Below are 13,599 nucleotides of genomic sequence, written 5' to 3'. Positions count from 1 at the left end.
TCTGAGACCCCTGGGTAAGCAGAGAGGCTGTCTGAGCACAGGAGGGTTGGGAGGCTTGGCTGTCCAGATGGTCCCCCTGCCGCCTACAGGTTCTGGGCACCAGAGAGTGGACGGAGCCAGGGGAAGCAGGGGCAGGAAGTTAAGTGGCGGGTGAAGAGGCTTTCTGGAGTTGAGTTCTGACCTATATTATATTGTGGGTCACACACATTGGTCGTCCCAGGGAAGGTGCTGGGATCCAGTTAACAAGCCAGGTAACTGACTCATGTGTGGAAGTAAAATGAGAGGTCTCCCCACCCTGCCTCTCCAGTCACCCACTAGTTGATGAGTGGTGCTCAGCAAATGAAACTCTTGGTTGTATTAATATCAGCCTTCACATAATGGCATTAGGGAAAAAAATAATACAAAGTTGATTTTTTAAAAAATACCAATTGTAGCACTGCGTTCTGCCTCTGATTGTGTAGAAAATGGAGACTCCACTGTCAGGCCCTTGGTCCCCTTGGAAGACGGTGCTATCTAGTCTTTTCACAGTCCAGCACGCTCACACTCCAGAACAAACACTCACACTCCAACACACCCTCACACACACACTCCAACACACACAGACGCTCGCACTCCAACACATCCTCCCTCACACTTGCACTCCAACACACATACACTCACTTGTACACACACACTCATGCACACTTGCACCCACTCACACACAAATATACACTTAAATACTTCCTCACACACACTTGCACTCACACACTCATACACACTCACACTCACTTTCTCACAAGCACACACATTCCTCCTGAGCCGAGTGATATTCCTGCCCCTCACACCTGCTGAGTGGGGGCAGCCCCCGCCTCTCCACCCTTGCAGGCGATGGAGAGGACCCCCTGCAAGGAAGGGCCAGGGCATCCCCCTGCAGGTTCTAGTCCTGGCTGCCTGTGCTCATAGGAGGCAGTAGACTTTGGCACTGAGATCATGGACTCTGGAGCCAGACTCTCTGGGTTTGAGTCCTGGCTCTGCTGCCACTAGCTGTGTGACCATCAACCATTGCTTCACCTTTCTGGGTCTTGGTTTCACCCCTTATATAACAAGGACAATAATGCCTGCCCCATAAGTCACTGTGCGGATTCATCCCATTTCTACGTGTAAGGTGCTCATATAGGAAGCACTGGTGAGTGTTAGCTGCTGCTGCTGCTGCTGTTCTCAGCATCTGCTCCTAAATCATCCATTTCTGGGTTTCGGGTCCCTGGGCAGGAATTCAGCTTCTAACTAGGACTCAGGGAGAACAACCGTGTTTTCTGCTGTGGCTTTAACAGATGACCGCAGATTTAGTGACATAAAGCAACACGGATTTATTTTCTTACAGCTCTGGAGGTCAGAAGCCTGAAATCATTTTCACTGGGCTAACATGGAGGTGTCGGCAGGGCTGCATTCCCTCTGAGGCTCCCAGGGAGCATCGGCTTCCTGGCCTTTCCAGCCTCCAGAGCTGCATTCCTCGCATTCCTTGGCTCTTGGCATCCTCCCCATCTTCAGAGCAGCAGCCAGCATCCTGGCTTCTGTTGTCCCACTGCCACCTTCCTCTGTAGTCCAGTCTCCCTTGCTCCCTCTCAGAAGAACCTTGGTGATTACATTTAGGGCCCACAGAGACAATCCAGGAGAATCCCTCATCTCAAAATTCTTAACTTAATCTCATCTGTGAAAGCTCTTTTGCTGTAGAAAGTAACAGTGATACTCTGGGGATTGGAGTGGGAACATATTTGGGGGCCATTATTCACACAACTGAAGCAGGAGGAAGCTTCCCTGGGTCCTGGCCCTGTGGCCCAACTTGGCCAAGTTCTGGACCAACTTGGAGCACCAGTCTAGACCCAACCCAGCCACACCCGCTGCCAGGGTCCCCTGCTGTCCCTTCATGCTGGCTCTAGGCCCTCTGTCTATCTCCCCAAACAGGCTCTGAGGGCAGAGTTGGTGTTCCATTCTCTGCTGAATCCCAGTCCTGGCATGTGGGGCACCAGATGGTTATGTGCTCATGTGTAAAGGTGAGCAGGTGCTGATGTGCCACATGTATCCTTTTAGGCCATGGCGAGTGTCACTGCGGGGAATGCAAGTGCCATGCAGGTTACATCGGGGACAACTGTAACTGCTCGACAGACATCAGCACATGCCGGGGCAGAGATGGCCAGATCTGCAGCGAGCGTGGGCACTGTCTCTGTGGGCAGTGCCAATGCACGGAGCCGGGGGCCTTTGGGGAGATGTGTGAGAAGTGCCCCACCTGCCCGGATGCATGCAGCACCAAGAGGTACTGGTTCCACTGACAGCCCCACCTTACTTCTCACCCAGGCCAGGCCTGTGGTCCAGCCAGGCAGCCCTCAGGGCCGGCTAGCCTCCACTCCTCACCTCCTGCATCTCCCACCCAGCAAGCCTCACTGGGGAGCCGCATTCTTACCAACCGTAACTGAAACTGTGGCTTTCAAATGCTGGTTCCATAAGGGTTTTGTAAGAAAACAAAAACAGAACAAGAAATACAAAACTGCTACTCTGTTCCTAAACACGTTTAGAAATCACAAAATCACAGAGTTAAATGAAATTAAATTGGTGTTGGTACCAAAAATAGCACCTTCTCAGAGCCTTGAGTGTACTATTGTGTGCTTTCACAGGAGAATACAGTGTGCATCTTTTTTCAAATGAATTAAATCCCCCACACTGATATCTCCCAAACACTGTTTCACAGAACCCTTATGGGAAATGCTGACAAACATCATCAGAAGGTAAATTGGAAAGAGGCCGGGCATGGTGGCTCACACCTGTAATCCCAGCTCTTTGGGAGGCCAAGACGGGTGGATCACTTGAGGTCAGGAGTTTGAGACCAGCCTGGCCAACATGGTGAAACCCCCGTCTCTACTAAAAATACAAAAATTAGCGGGGTGTGGTGGCACGTGCCTGTAATCTCAGCTGCTCCGGAGGCTGAGGCAGGAGAATGGCTTGAACCTGGGAGGCGGAGATTGCAAGATCGCGCCACTGCACCCCAGCCTGGGCAACAAAGTGAGACTCCGTCTCAAAAAAAAAAAAAAAAAAAAGTAAATTGGAGAGAAAGGCACCCGACCTAGATAAGGCATGCCAGAAACCACTGCAAATGGCTTTTGAATTTTCTGCTCCATTTATACAGATAATAGAACGCGGGCTCTGTGCTGCTGCTGAATGCAGAGATTGTCTAGACCTGGGCCCCAGCCTTCGCTGACTCGGCCATGGCCTCCCATAGCCGTGCTGACCTCCTCCTGCTCAGCCCCGCATGCTCCACCAGAGTGCAAATGAGAGGGAATTACAGAATGATGCCCCTGGAAAGCAGGAGTGACATTTGCTCTTGGAGTTTGCTGGAGAAACAGCTGTGTCATCATTACCCATGCTAAGGAGGAAGGGACACAGAGGATCAGAAACAAATCATAATACAAACGTCGCTTCTCTTTGGCTGAGGAACGCATCTGTGATTTTCTCTTGGCAGATTTCCCTTCCAAATGTCTGGCTCGGGCTGATAATGAAATGAGTTCATGCTCCCTGCGCCTGCAGCGGCTGCTGGTCAGTCTGTGCTCGGAAACGTTCTGGGTGGCAGAACCCCTGGTTGGACATTTGCCATAAATAACCCAGGCGTGGGTAATTGAAAGCTGGCTGCAGATGGAGAGACAAGATAGACAGGGCTGGGTTTTAATGTGTTTAATTGGAGGAGATGGGGGAGAGTAAGGAAGAAGAAAAACAGATTCGCTTTAGACCTGCTAAGAGCAGAGAAAAAACAGATCCAAGTAGAAACAGCCCGGGGAAGGTTAGGATCCTGGATCTGGAGCCCAGATAGCTGTGGCCATCCCAGCAGAGAGTCAGCCATTATCCACGTTTTGTACCCGAGGGAGGTGCCCCCACCTCCAGCTCCCAGCAGCAGAACCTTTTTGAGTCTATGCTTCTAGTCCTTGGGGCACACTAGGTAAATGGGGAGTTGGGGTCAAGCTAGGACAATACACATGGAGCTCATCAAATGAGTCTTGCCTTCCTATGGAGCAGCAGGCAATGGAGGATTGGCTTTAAGTCAAAGGCCCAGGGGAAAACAGCTCTAGCTTTAAATGTTTAAAGCATTTATTTCTTAGAAGACATAGACTTAATAATTTATTATTCATTACACAATATGAAGGGAGCAAGGAGAGCAAAGAGATGCCACAAGGGAATATCACGATTCCTTTTTTTTTTTTTTTTTTTTTGAGACAGACAGGGTCTCACTCCCGTCACCCAGGCTGGAGTGCAATGGCACCATCACAGCTCACTGCAGCCTTGAACTCCTGGGCTCAAGCGATCCTCCTGCCTCAGCCTCCCAGGTAGCTAGGACTATTGGCTTGTACCACCACACCTGGCTAATTTTTATTTTTTTGTAGAGACAGGGTCTTGCTATGTTGACCAGGCTGGTCTCAAACATCTGCACTCAAGCGATTCTCCCACCTCAGCCTCCCAAAGTGTTGGGATTACAGGTGTGAGCCATCGCACCCAGCCCACTATTCCTTCTTATTTGTCTCTGGGCCACACTGACCCTCTGTCTCTTTCACAGCCTAGGTGAAACTTTTTTTCTTTTTAAACGAAGTCCTTTTGATGGTGACTTACATCAGAGTCTGTTTTTTCTACTTGCTGCTTGTTAGGAGGCACCAGGTTTTGAATGCCCTACATCCTTTTTTTCTGGGGGTTTCAGGGCAGCCAGTCTTTGTTTTCTGGATCTAACCAACCACACTTTTCACTTTGGGTGAGTTCACACTCAACCCCCAGCTGATTTCAGTTAACAGGCTCTCAAGAGCAAAGTGTCTCTAAACAACTTAATTTTTTTAAAAGGCAGACTTATTTTAGTACATGACTACAATATATTACAAGTTTCAACCAGTACATGGGGCATATGAGTTAGACTGATATGTCCACATGGATACTTAGGGAGTGTTTCCTGGAAGCAGCCTGGAGCTATGGTTTAACAACAGAGAATCAGATGGCAGGGACAGAGAATCCTGGCCGGGAGAGAAAGCAGCCCTCTTAGCCCTGTGCTAATCTGGGAGGCTGGTGCAGGGGGAGGGTGGGGGATCGGGGGCAGCTGGGTCAGCATGAATGACTGAAGCTGGAACCACCCCTTCCTGGCCCCCAGCCAGGTCTCAGCTGCCCGCCTTCCGGGGCTGTGACTGTGGGGAGAGTTATCATCTTGTTTCTAACTTCAGAATATTTCCATAAAGTCAGTCCCAGGAGAGTGGGATTTTGTAGCCATTTCAGGGATGGTTGAGCTCCTAAGCATGTTACAACCTCTTAGGAAGCCTAGTCTGAGAGGTGGGGCACCTGGCTGCAGAACCTCAAGTTCTCCTCCGTAAAATAAAGGGGACTTAGTGAAATGGTCTCAGAGCTCCCATCCAGTTCTGCTCCTCCACTTCGCAGTTTCTGCACTGGAAATGTTTTAGTAGCTGGCCTCTTAATCCTGAGGAGTTAAGAAACAGATGATGATAAAGGCTCTACATTGCAGTTGCACATCCCTCTGTATTTTTGCCAGAGAGCTTTCTGGACACCCAGCCCCTTTGGTCCCCACAGGCCTGTGGGGGCACGGCGGCTGTCCCTCGTGTAGCTGAGGTTCTGAGGTCACCCCCTGCACTCTGATGGCCTCCCTGGCACACCTGGCTCTTGAGTCCTGACCCGGTTTCCTGGGGGCCTCTCCTGGTGTCTCACCCTCCTCGAAGGCCACCAGGCAGCACTGCATCACAAAGTCCCTGAGAGCAACATGCCCCAGCCCACTCCTCCCTGGAGCTTCGAGCTCACCATCTTATAGCCCCATCCCCCAGCCACCAGAGGAGCCTGGGACCTCTCCCCTTGAACATCAGCTTTACAGCCCGGCAGCCAGAGCTTAGCTCCCCACCCTGTGACCTCAGGAATCCTGTTCTCCCAGTTGTCTCCTAAGACAGACAAAGAATGTGTGGAACTTGGTTTTGATGATATAAAGTATAATAATGACCATTTAATTGAACGTTGTAGTTAAGCATTTTCACCCACTATCTGAGCCACCACCTGCTGTTAGCCTGAGGTGGGAGGAGAGAGGCTCAAGGTGTCACTTTTTGGCTGCTCATCCATTTTCTAGAGGAGGCCCCTGTTAAAGAACAAGGGTTCCCTGGGAGGAGCCATCACCCTAGAGCCTGTGCCACAGCCTAGTGTAGACTGATTCGTGGGTAAGTGGGCAGCAGGCCCCGGGGGACCTGGCAGATGTCTGAGAGGGAGAAGGGGGCTGGAGCCCGAGATTCTCCGGGACAGTGGATCTCAGCCCTCGACATGCATCAGAATTGCCCAGGAAGCCCAGCCCCCAGAGGTGTGGTTGGGCCCAGGTACTGGGAGTTTCTCTTGAAAGCTCCCTGGAGAGTTGAACGTGCAGGAGGGTTGAGATCCCCGCCCTGGGTGATGACCAGGGCATGATGTGGGGAACTAGGACAATGTTGGGGCATTGAGCTCTGACCATGGGAGTGTGAGGGGCTCTGGGAGGCCAGGAATACTATTTTATCACCCAGAAACCTCTGGCTTGGAGCAGACTCCTCACCAGGCATTAGATGGACCAGAGTGCAGATGGATTTGTCTCCTGGTGTCAGAATTTGAAAGGTCTGCAACTTGACATGTAGACAAGACATGCCACTAAACTCACACAGGCTCCTCCAAGAACCCTTGGGCTTCCTCCCATAACAAGAAGAAAGGCAGAGCAGAAACATTCCCTGAGGCTGAACATCTGCAGCTGGAAAGAAGTGAAAGCCTTCCCAGGTCCTGCACTGTCAGGAGCTCAGGGACAGGTGTGGGACTGTTCTACATTATCTGACACCCACCTTTATCTCCTCTTTTCCAAAGAGATTGCGTCGAGTGCCTGCTGCTCCACTCTGGGAAACCTGACAACCAGACCTGCCACAGCCTATGCAGGGATGAGGTGATCACATGGGTGGACACCATCGGTGAGTGTGCCGCCACCACCCGGGCAGTCACGGTTTCTCTCCTTCCTGGGGAGGAGGGTAGTTTTAGCCTTGAGTCAGGAGGCACTGCCCAGGCTTCCTGGGCATAACTGTGGGCTCCCCATGAGGACCCGGTGCTGGAACCATCATCCACAGCTGATGGGAATGTAGAATGGTACGGACTTTGGAAAGCAGCTTGGCAGTTTCCTAAAAAGTCAAACGTAGAATCACCATACAATGTGCCAATTCCACTCCCAGGTATACAGCCTAGAGGATTAGGTCCATATGTCCATGTAAAAATACGTACAAAAATGTTCACAGCAGCATTATTCACTATAGCCAAAGGTGGAAATGAACCACATGTCCATCAACGGATAAATAGAAAAGAAAACAAAGTGTGGTCCATCTATACAGTGGACGCTATTGAGCCACTAAGAGGTGTGAAGCACTGAAACACGCTACGGCACGGTGAGGCCTGACCACAGTGCAGAGCAAAAGAAGCCATGTATTATATGGTTCTGTTCATATGAAATGTCCAACACAGAGAAAGCCATGGAGACAGAAAGTACATTAGTGGTGTCCTGATGCTAGGGAGAAGGGAAAATTGGCATTGACTACTAACAGGTGTGGATTTCTTCCTATGGTGATGGAAATATTCAGAATTAGTGGGAATGGTTACACAACATTGTGAGTTGAGTAAAACGACTGATTGTACACTTTAAAATGGTTTAAATGGTGAGGGGGAAATTATGCACCTTGAAAGGGAATCTGTGTCTCAGGCTCCCCTCACTGGCAGGCTTCCCCTCTATCTTCACCTCTGGCTTCTGCAAACTCCTGGCCCCCAGCTGCCTGTCTGTCTTGGTCCTAACTTACATCTTTTGTAGACTTCCTTGTTCCCACCTGCCTATTTTGACTGACTACAGTCACGGCTTCTGAGGGTTTTTTGTCTCGAGACAGGGTCTCTGTCACCCAGGCTGGAGTGCAGTGGCACCATCATAGCTCACTGGAAGTCTCGACCTCCTGGGCTCAGGCAAACCTCTTTCCTCAGCCTCCCAAGTAGCTGGGACCACAGGCATGTGCCACCATGCCTGGCAAATTTTTGTTTTTGTAGAGATGGAGTTTCACCATGTTGCCCAGGCTGGTCTCAAACTCCTGGGGTCAAGCAGTCCACCTGCCTCAGCCTCCTAAAGTGCTGCCATTACAGGTGTGAGCCACCATGCCCAGCTCCTTCTTAATATTTGAGCTATATATGCATCCAGCACATATTCGTTGAGCGCCTACTGTGTGCCAGGTGCTGTCTATCTCCTTAGGAGACTGTGGGGAGTGGACCACAGTCTGGTTCCGCACATGCCTGTCTTCCTGCCCCTGCTTCTATCTTGCAGCTCAGGGCCTGGCCGACCTCAGGTTCTGCCAGCAGACCTGGGCTGGTTGCCCCTAACTAGGCACACATGGTCAGAGAAGGAAACAATGCCTTCCTGTGGCCCAAGGACTGGTTCGCTTGGTTTATAGCAGTGACAGCCGTTCATGCACAGCTGCTTCCCAACCCAGTCCTCTGAGAGAGCAGCAGAGAAAGCTTATGTTCCAATCCATCATTTACCCTTTTTCTTCTTTCTTCCAGGCTTTTTTCATACACACACTCACATGCTCACTCATACTCACCCAGCCCAGAAGGGAGCTGAGACAGAAAGTCCAGGCTTTCATGTCTGATAACCACACTAATTCATCTGCTTCCAGGTTACAGCTCCGTCTAGCAGCAAGGTTGAAAAGTTAAAAAGGCAAGAGCTGGAAAGCATTTACCGCCCTAGTGTTCACCTTCTGTTCCTCCCCAGGACCCATTGCCATTGCCACTGCATTTCCTCACCCCTTGCCTCACTTTGCACTTCCCCTAGTTCCTTTCTCTCCAAAAAACAGCCTGCTAACCCTCTCCCAGGGAAGCCTTGGAATGTAGATAATGCCTGGACAGGGGACTGTGACACCCCCACCTTGGGGAACGGCAGCAAGGGGGCAGGGAGTTGCTGAGGCAGCTTGAGGAAGGGGCTTCTTAATATGGAGGAGGGAGGCTGGGCCACGTTCAGGGCCAGGCTGGGGACAGCCTGAGCTCCACACTGTCTCACTTTATCTCCAGGCATGGCCACCACGGTGGGCACCAGCCTCTCACCCAGTGAGGACACTGCCCTGTGGTTCTTTTTGATTTTGCATCCCAGGAAGGAGTTGCTGCCTCTTGGCCTCTGTGGCCAGCTCTCAGCCCCAAGTGGCCTGGGCTGTTTCTCAAATATGAAGCCCCACTCAAGCCTCAAAGGGGGCTGGGATGGTTTCTTTCTTTCTTTATCCCTTTAATTTCCGTGGCCAATCCCTTCACCCGTCCCCACCCCGAAACCATTAAAACCTTCTGTTATTTCACATCACCCCCGACTAACACTTCAGAGGCTTGGAGATCCTCTAATGTGTTCCACGTGTCCCCAAAGCCATCTAAATTCAGCCCTGGGCCTGCATTCTTGGTGTGAGAAACCTGAACTCATCTTCAAAGGCCCAGCCTCCCCTTAAGATTTTCTGCCCACACCCCCCATGCCCTTTCCTTTTTGAAGGCACTCGGCTCCCTGCCCCGACCATCAGTGGCTGTGAGCTGCTCAGAGAGACTCAGGCCATTCCCGCTTGGTTTTCTTCCAGTGAAAGATGACCAGGAGGCTGTGCTATGTTTCTACAAAACCGCCAAGGACTGCGTCATGATGTTCACCTATGTGGAGCTCCCCAGTGGGAAGTCCAACCTGACCGTCCTCAGGGAGCCAGGTAGGTGAGGGCTGCAAGGGCTCGGCCCACTCAGCCAGCCCTCGGTTCTGATTTCTGATGCCATTCTCTGCTCTGGGACCACTGCCCTTTCTGTCCTCATCGGCCTTTTGAAACTGCAGGGAGAGGAGGGATACAATTTCTTCTTTTTCTTTTTCTTTTTTTTTGACACAGGCTGTCACTGTGTCATCCAGGCTAGAGTGCAGTGGTGCCATCACAGCTCACTGCAGCCTTGACCTCCTCGGGTTCAGGTGATCCTCCCGCTTCAGCCTCCCGAGCAGCTGGCACCACAGGCATGCACCACCACACCGGGCTAATTTTTGTATTTTTTTGGTAGAGACAGGTTTTCACCATGTTGCCCAGGCTGGTCTCGAACTCCTGGGCTCAAGCCATCCACCTGTCTTGGCCTCACAAAGTGCTAGGATTACAGGTTTGAGCCACTGCACCTAACCAGTACAATTTCTCATGAAGACCAGATCTGAGGTCACTGCTGCTCCACTCCTAGAGTTTAGAAGAAAGATGAATGTGCAGCTGGGGGCCCATTCTTGGGGCAAGCGCTAGTGGGAGCGTGAGTCAGGGCAATGGGAGTTATAGAAGGATAGGGCCCTGTCTCTGGGGAGGGTCTCATCTTGGAGGAGCACAGAGGTGAAAGTAACCACAGAACATACCTACCCTGCACAGCCAAAGGCAGCAAGGAGCTGCTGTGTTCTGCAGGGAGGGTGCAGGGCATCTAGACCACCAGGGCTGGGCAGGGTATCACTCAAGTCAGGGAGCATCCAGCTCCACACACAGCCTGGGCGGGGCCACTGCTGCTTCCCAGCATGGATTCCAAGGACAACGGAGCACTGGGTTCAACATTCCTGCTGCTCCCATGCTCAGCTCCCAGAACCACTGAAGAGGTCAAGCTTTAATCCAAATACCAACATTCTGCCTCTGCTTGGACCCAGGGACCAATAGCCTTTGCCTTGGAGTAACTGGAATATCTGATATCACCCCTTACATTCTTCTTGGGGGTGGGGAGGCAGGGGTGGAGCAGAAAAAGATTTGCTCTCTTCAATCGACAGCACTGCAAACTATTTTTCCAAATTGAGCCCAACCACATAATGTGCCTTCCTGAGGCCAGAGGCAGAGAGAAGTGTGGTACCAGCCTAGGATGCACGCCTGTAAGAATGAAGCTTTGTTTCCAATGCTGTGTCTGAGGTTCTTTGAAAACAAGCACATTTACTCCAAGGGACACCACACTAAAGGCTTACAAATGTTGGCCCCCAGCCCAGACCTTGTGGAAGTGGCTTCATGGTACCTCCTGCCTGCCCAGTCTGCTCCTGAAACCATGTACATGAAAGCTGAGCGGGTCCAGCATCCCGCAATGGAGACTGGGCCAGGCGGGATGTGGGTACTGCCCATGAGGGGAAAGGCAGCCCTGCCCCAGGGCTCTCATCTAGACTTTGCCACACTTGCTGTGTGACTTTAGAACAGTCACTGTCCCTTTTGAATCTTTCATTTTTTGTACATTGGGGAAACCTTCCTGAGGATCTAAGGGAGAGCCGAGGAGAAGGCCTTTGGAAGGGGTGCAACTTTCATCTCAGAAATGCCTGCAGTTGCGTGAGAGGGGCATGGTGATGCTAGTGGCTTTGCTTACCATCTTACCATGCTTCTGGTCCCCCCAGAGTGTGGAAACACCCCCAACGCCATGACCATCCTCCTGGCTGTGGTCGGTAGCATCCTCCTTGTTGGGCTTGCACTCCTGGCTATCTGGAAGCTGCTTGTCACCATCCACGACCGGAGGGAGTTTGCAAAGTTCCAGAGCGAGCGATCCAGGGCCCGCTACGAAATGGTAAGCACGTGGGAAATGGGAAGCAGAGGAGACTTCAAGCTCAGAGGCGTGGTTGAGTTCAGCGGTATATTAGCAATAGAGGCTCACTAATGTCTTTGGCATTAAAAACAAAAGAATCAACACCAGAAACGCTGTGCCCAGTTCTGGACAGAGAGAATTGCACAGCCCCAGTGCAGAGTGACCTGCACAGATCCCTATTCCAGACCCAGGTCAGGAAGGTCATGGGGGCAGAGGCGGTGGGCGTGCCTCAGGAAGAGTCTGACCAGTCTCAGAGAGAGCACAGACCAACAGGAAAGCTCAGATTCTTATGGTCCATTACAACACTCACACCTGCAGTCTGGTCACCCCAGGCAGACTGCAAATGCCCAAAGGACTGAGCGCAGTCAGTTTCTGCTGAACCTGGGCTTGGTTTCATGTTAAAGCTGGAAGGGACTTCAGAGACCTTCTGACCCAACTCCTCCTTCCAGAGGTGGATAGCGAAAGCTTAGAGAAGGCGATGGCTTTCCTGGGGAACACAGAGCTGTCCTAGAGCCCACGGCCGTCTCCTCCTGAGTGCTCTGCCTGCTGCTGTCGCAGGGGGCTGACCTGGGAAGGGATCCTAGGGCCTGCGTCTGTCGGTTTGAGTGTGTGAGCTAACATGTGTCCTCATCCTCTTCCCCGCCGTGTTCTGTAGGCTTCAAATCCATTATACAGAAAGCCTATCTCCACGCACACTGTGGACTTCACCTTCAACAAGTTCAACAAATCCTACAATGGCACTGTGGACTGATGTTTCCTTCTCCGAGGGGCTGGAGGGGGGATCTGATGAAAAGGTCAGACTGAAACGCCTTGCACGGCTGCTCGGCTTGATCACAGCTCCCTAGGTAGGCACCACAGAGAAGACCTTCTAGTGAGCCTGGGCCAGGAGCCCACAATGCCTGTACAGGAAGGTGCCTGGCCATGTCACCTGGCTGCTAGGCCAGAGCCATGCCAGGCTGCGTCCCTCCGAGCTTGGGATAAAGCAAGGGGACCTTGGCGCTCTCAGCTTTCCCTGCCACATCCAGCTTGTTGTCCCAGTGAAATACTGAGATGCTGGGCTGTCTCTCCCTTCCAGGAATGCTGGGCCCCCAGCCTGGCCAGACAAGAAGACTGTCAGGAAGGGTCGGAGTCTGTAAAACCAGCATACAGTTTGGCTTTTTTCACATTGATCATTTTTATATGAAATAAAAAGATCCTGCATTTATGGTGTAGTTCTGAGTCCTGAGACTTTTCTGCGTGATGGCTATGCCTTGCACACAGGTGTTGGTGATGGGGCTGTTGAGATGCCTGTTGAAGGTACATCATTTGCAAATGTCAGTTTCCTCTCCTGTCCGTATTTGTTTAGTACTTTTGTAATGAAAAGAAACAAGATTGTTTGGGATTGGAAGTAAAGATTAAAACCAAAAGAATTTGTGTTTGTCTGATATTCTGTGTGTTTCTTTCTTTCTGAGCGGACTTAAAATGGTGCCCCCAGTGGGGATTGAAGCGGCCGTGTACTTCCTCAGGGATGGGACACAGGCTGGTCTGATACTCCAGACTGCAGCTTGTCAAGTAAGCATGAGGTGCTCGGGGCAGTGAGGGCTGTGCAAGGGGGAACACTGAGCAGATACCTTTGGCCCCTTCCAGCTTTTACTGACAGAGAGTTCCAGGCTAGACACCATAAAAACCACCCCTTGGTCTCCCTCCCTTGTTCTGAGGGGCTGAGGCTGGAAATAGATTGTGCAGACAAGCAAGGGTTGAGTGGTGGTTCCCACACAAAGTCATCTCTTAAACATCATTAGCAATAGCAGTTCCCTTCCAAGGCCTCCCCTCACTCCCGAAACACTTACGTCCCATGCAGGCCCAATGCAAAAAAACACATTTGAGCTTTTTTCCCGCAGGGCCATGAAGTCCCCTTAAGTTCCCATATCTAAGATGGTTGACTGACCCTCTCCCCTTATGTACAGAAGAGGAAACTGATTCTCAGAGAGGGGAAGTGGCTTGCCCGAGTGTTTG

The 13,599-nt window shown here is 51.4% G+C and overlaps 1 protein-coding gene across 1 annotated transcript in view; it reads left to right on the top strand.

The window, feature by feature from the left end:
• Positions 1-13,028, top strand: part of ITGB5 (integrin subunit beta 5) — a 160,921-nt gene extending 147,893 nt beyond the window's left edge. Inside the window, exons 11-15 of the mRNA XM_034957242.4 lie at positions 2,068-2,290; positions 6,871-6,971; positions 9,636-9,755; positions 11,420-11,586; positions 12,260-13,028. Coding sequence (XP_034813133.1) covers positions 2,068-2,290; positions 6,871-6,971; positions 9,636-9,755; positions 11,420-11,586; positions 12,260-12,355 — 707 coding nt within the window. The 3' untranslated portion in view covers positions 12,356-13,028. The remainder of the gene's footprint in view (positions 1-2,067; positions 2,291-6,870; positions 6,972-9,635; positions 9,756-11,419; positions 11,587-12,259) is intronic.
• The last annotated feature ends 571 nt before the right edge of the window (positions 13,029-13,599 follow it).

Source organism: Pan paniscus, chromosome 2 (genome assembly GCF_029289425.2).
Source record: "Pan paniscus chromosome 2, NHGRI_mPanPan1-v2.0_pri, whole genome shotgun sequence".
Lineage (NCBI taxonomy): Eukaryota > Metazoa > Chordata > Mammalia > Primates > Hominidae > Pan > Pan paniscus.
This window is presented reverse-complemented; position numbering and strand designations above follow the sequence as displayed.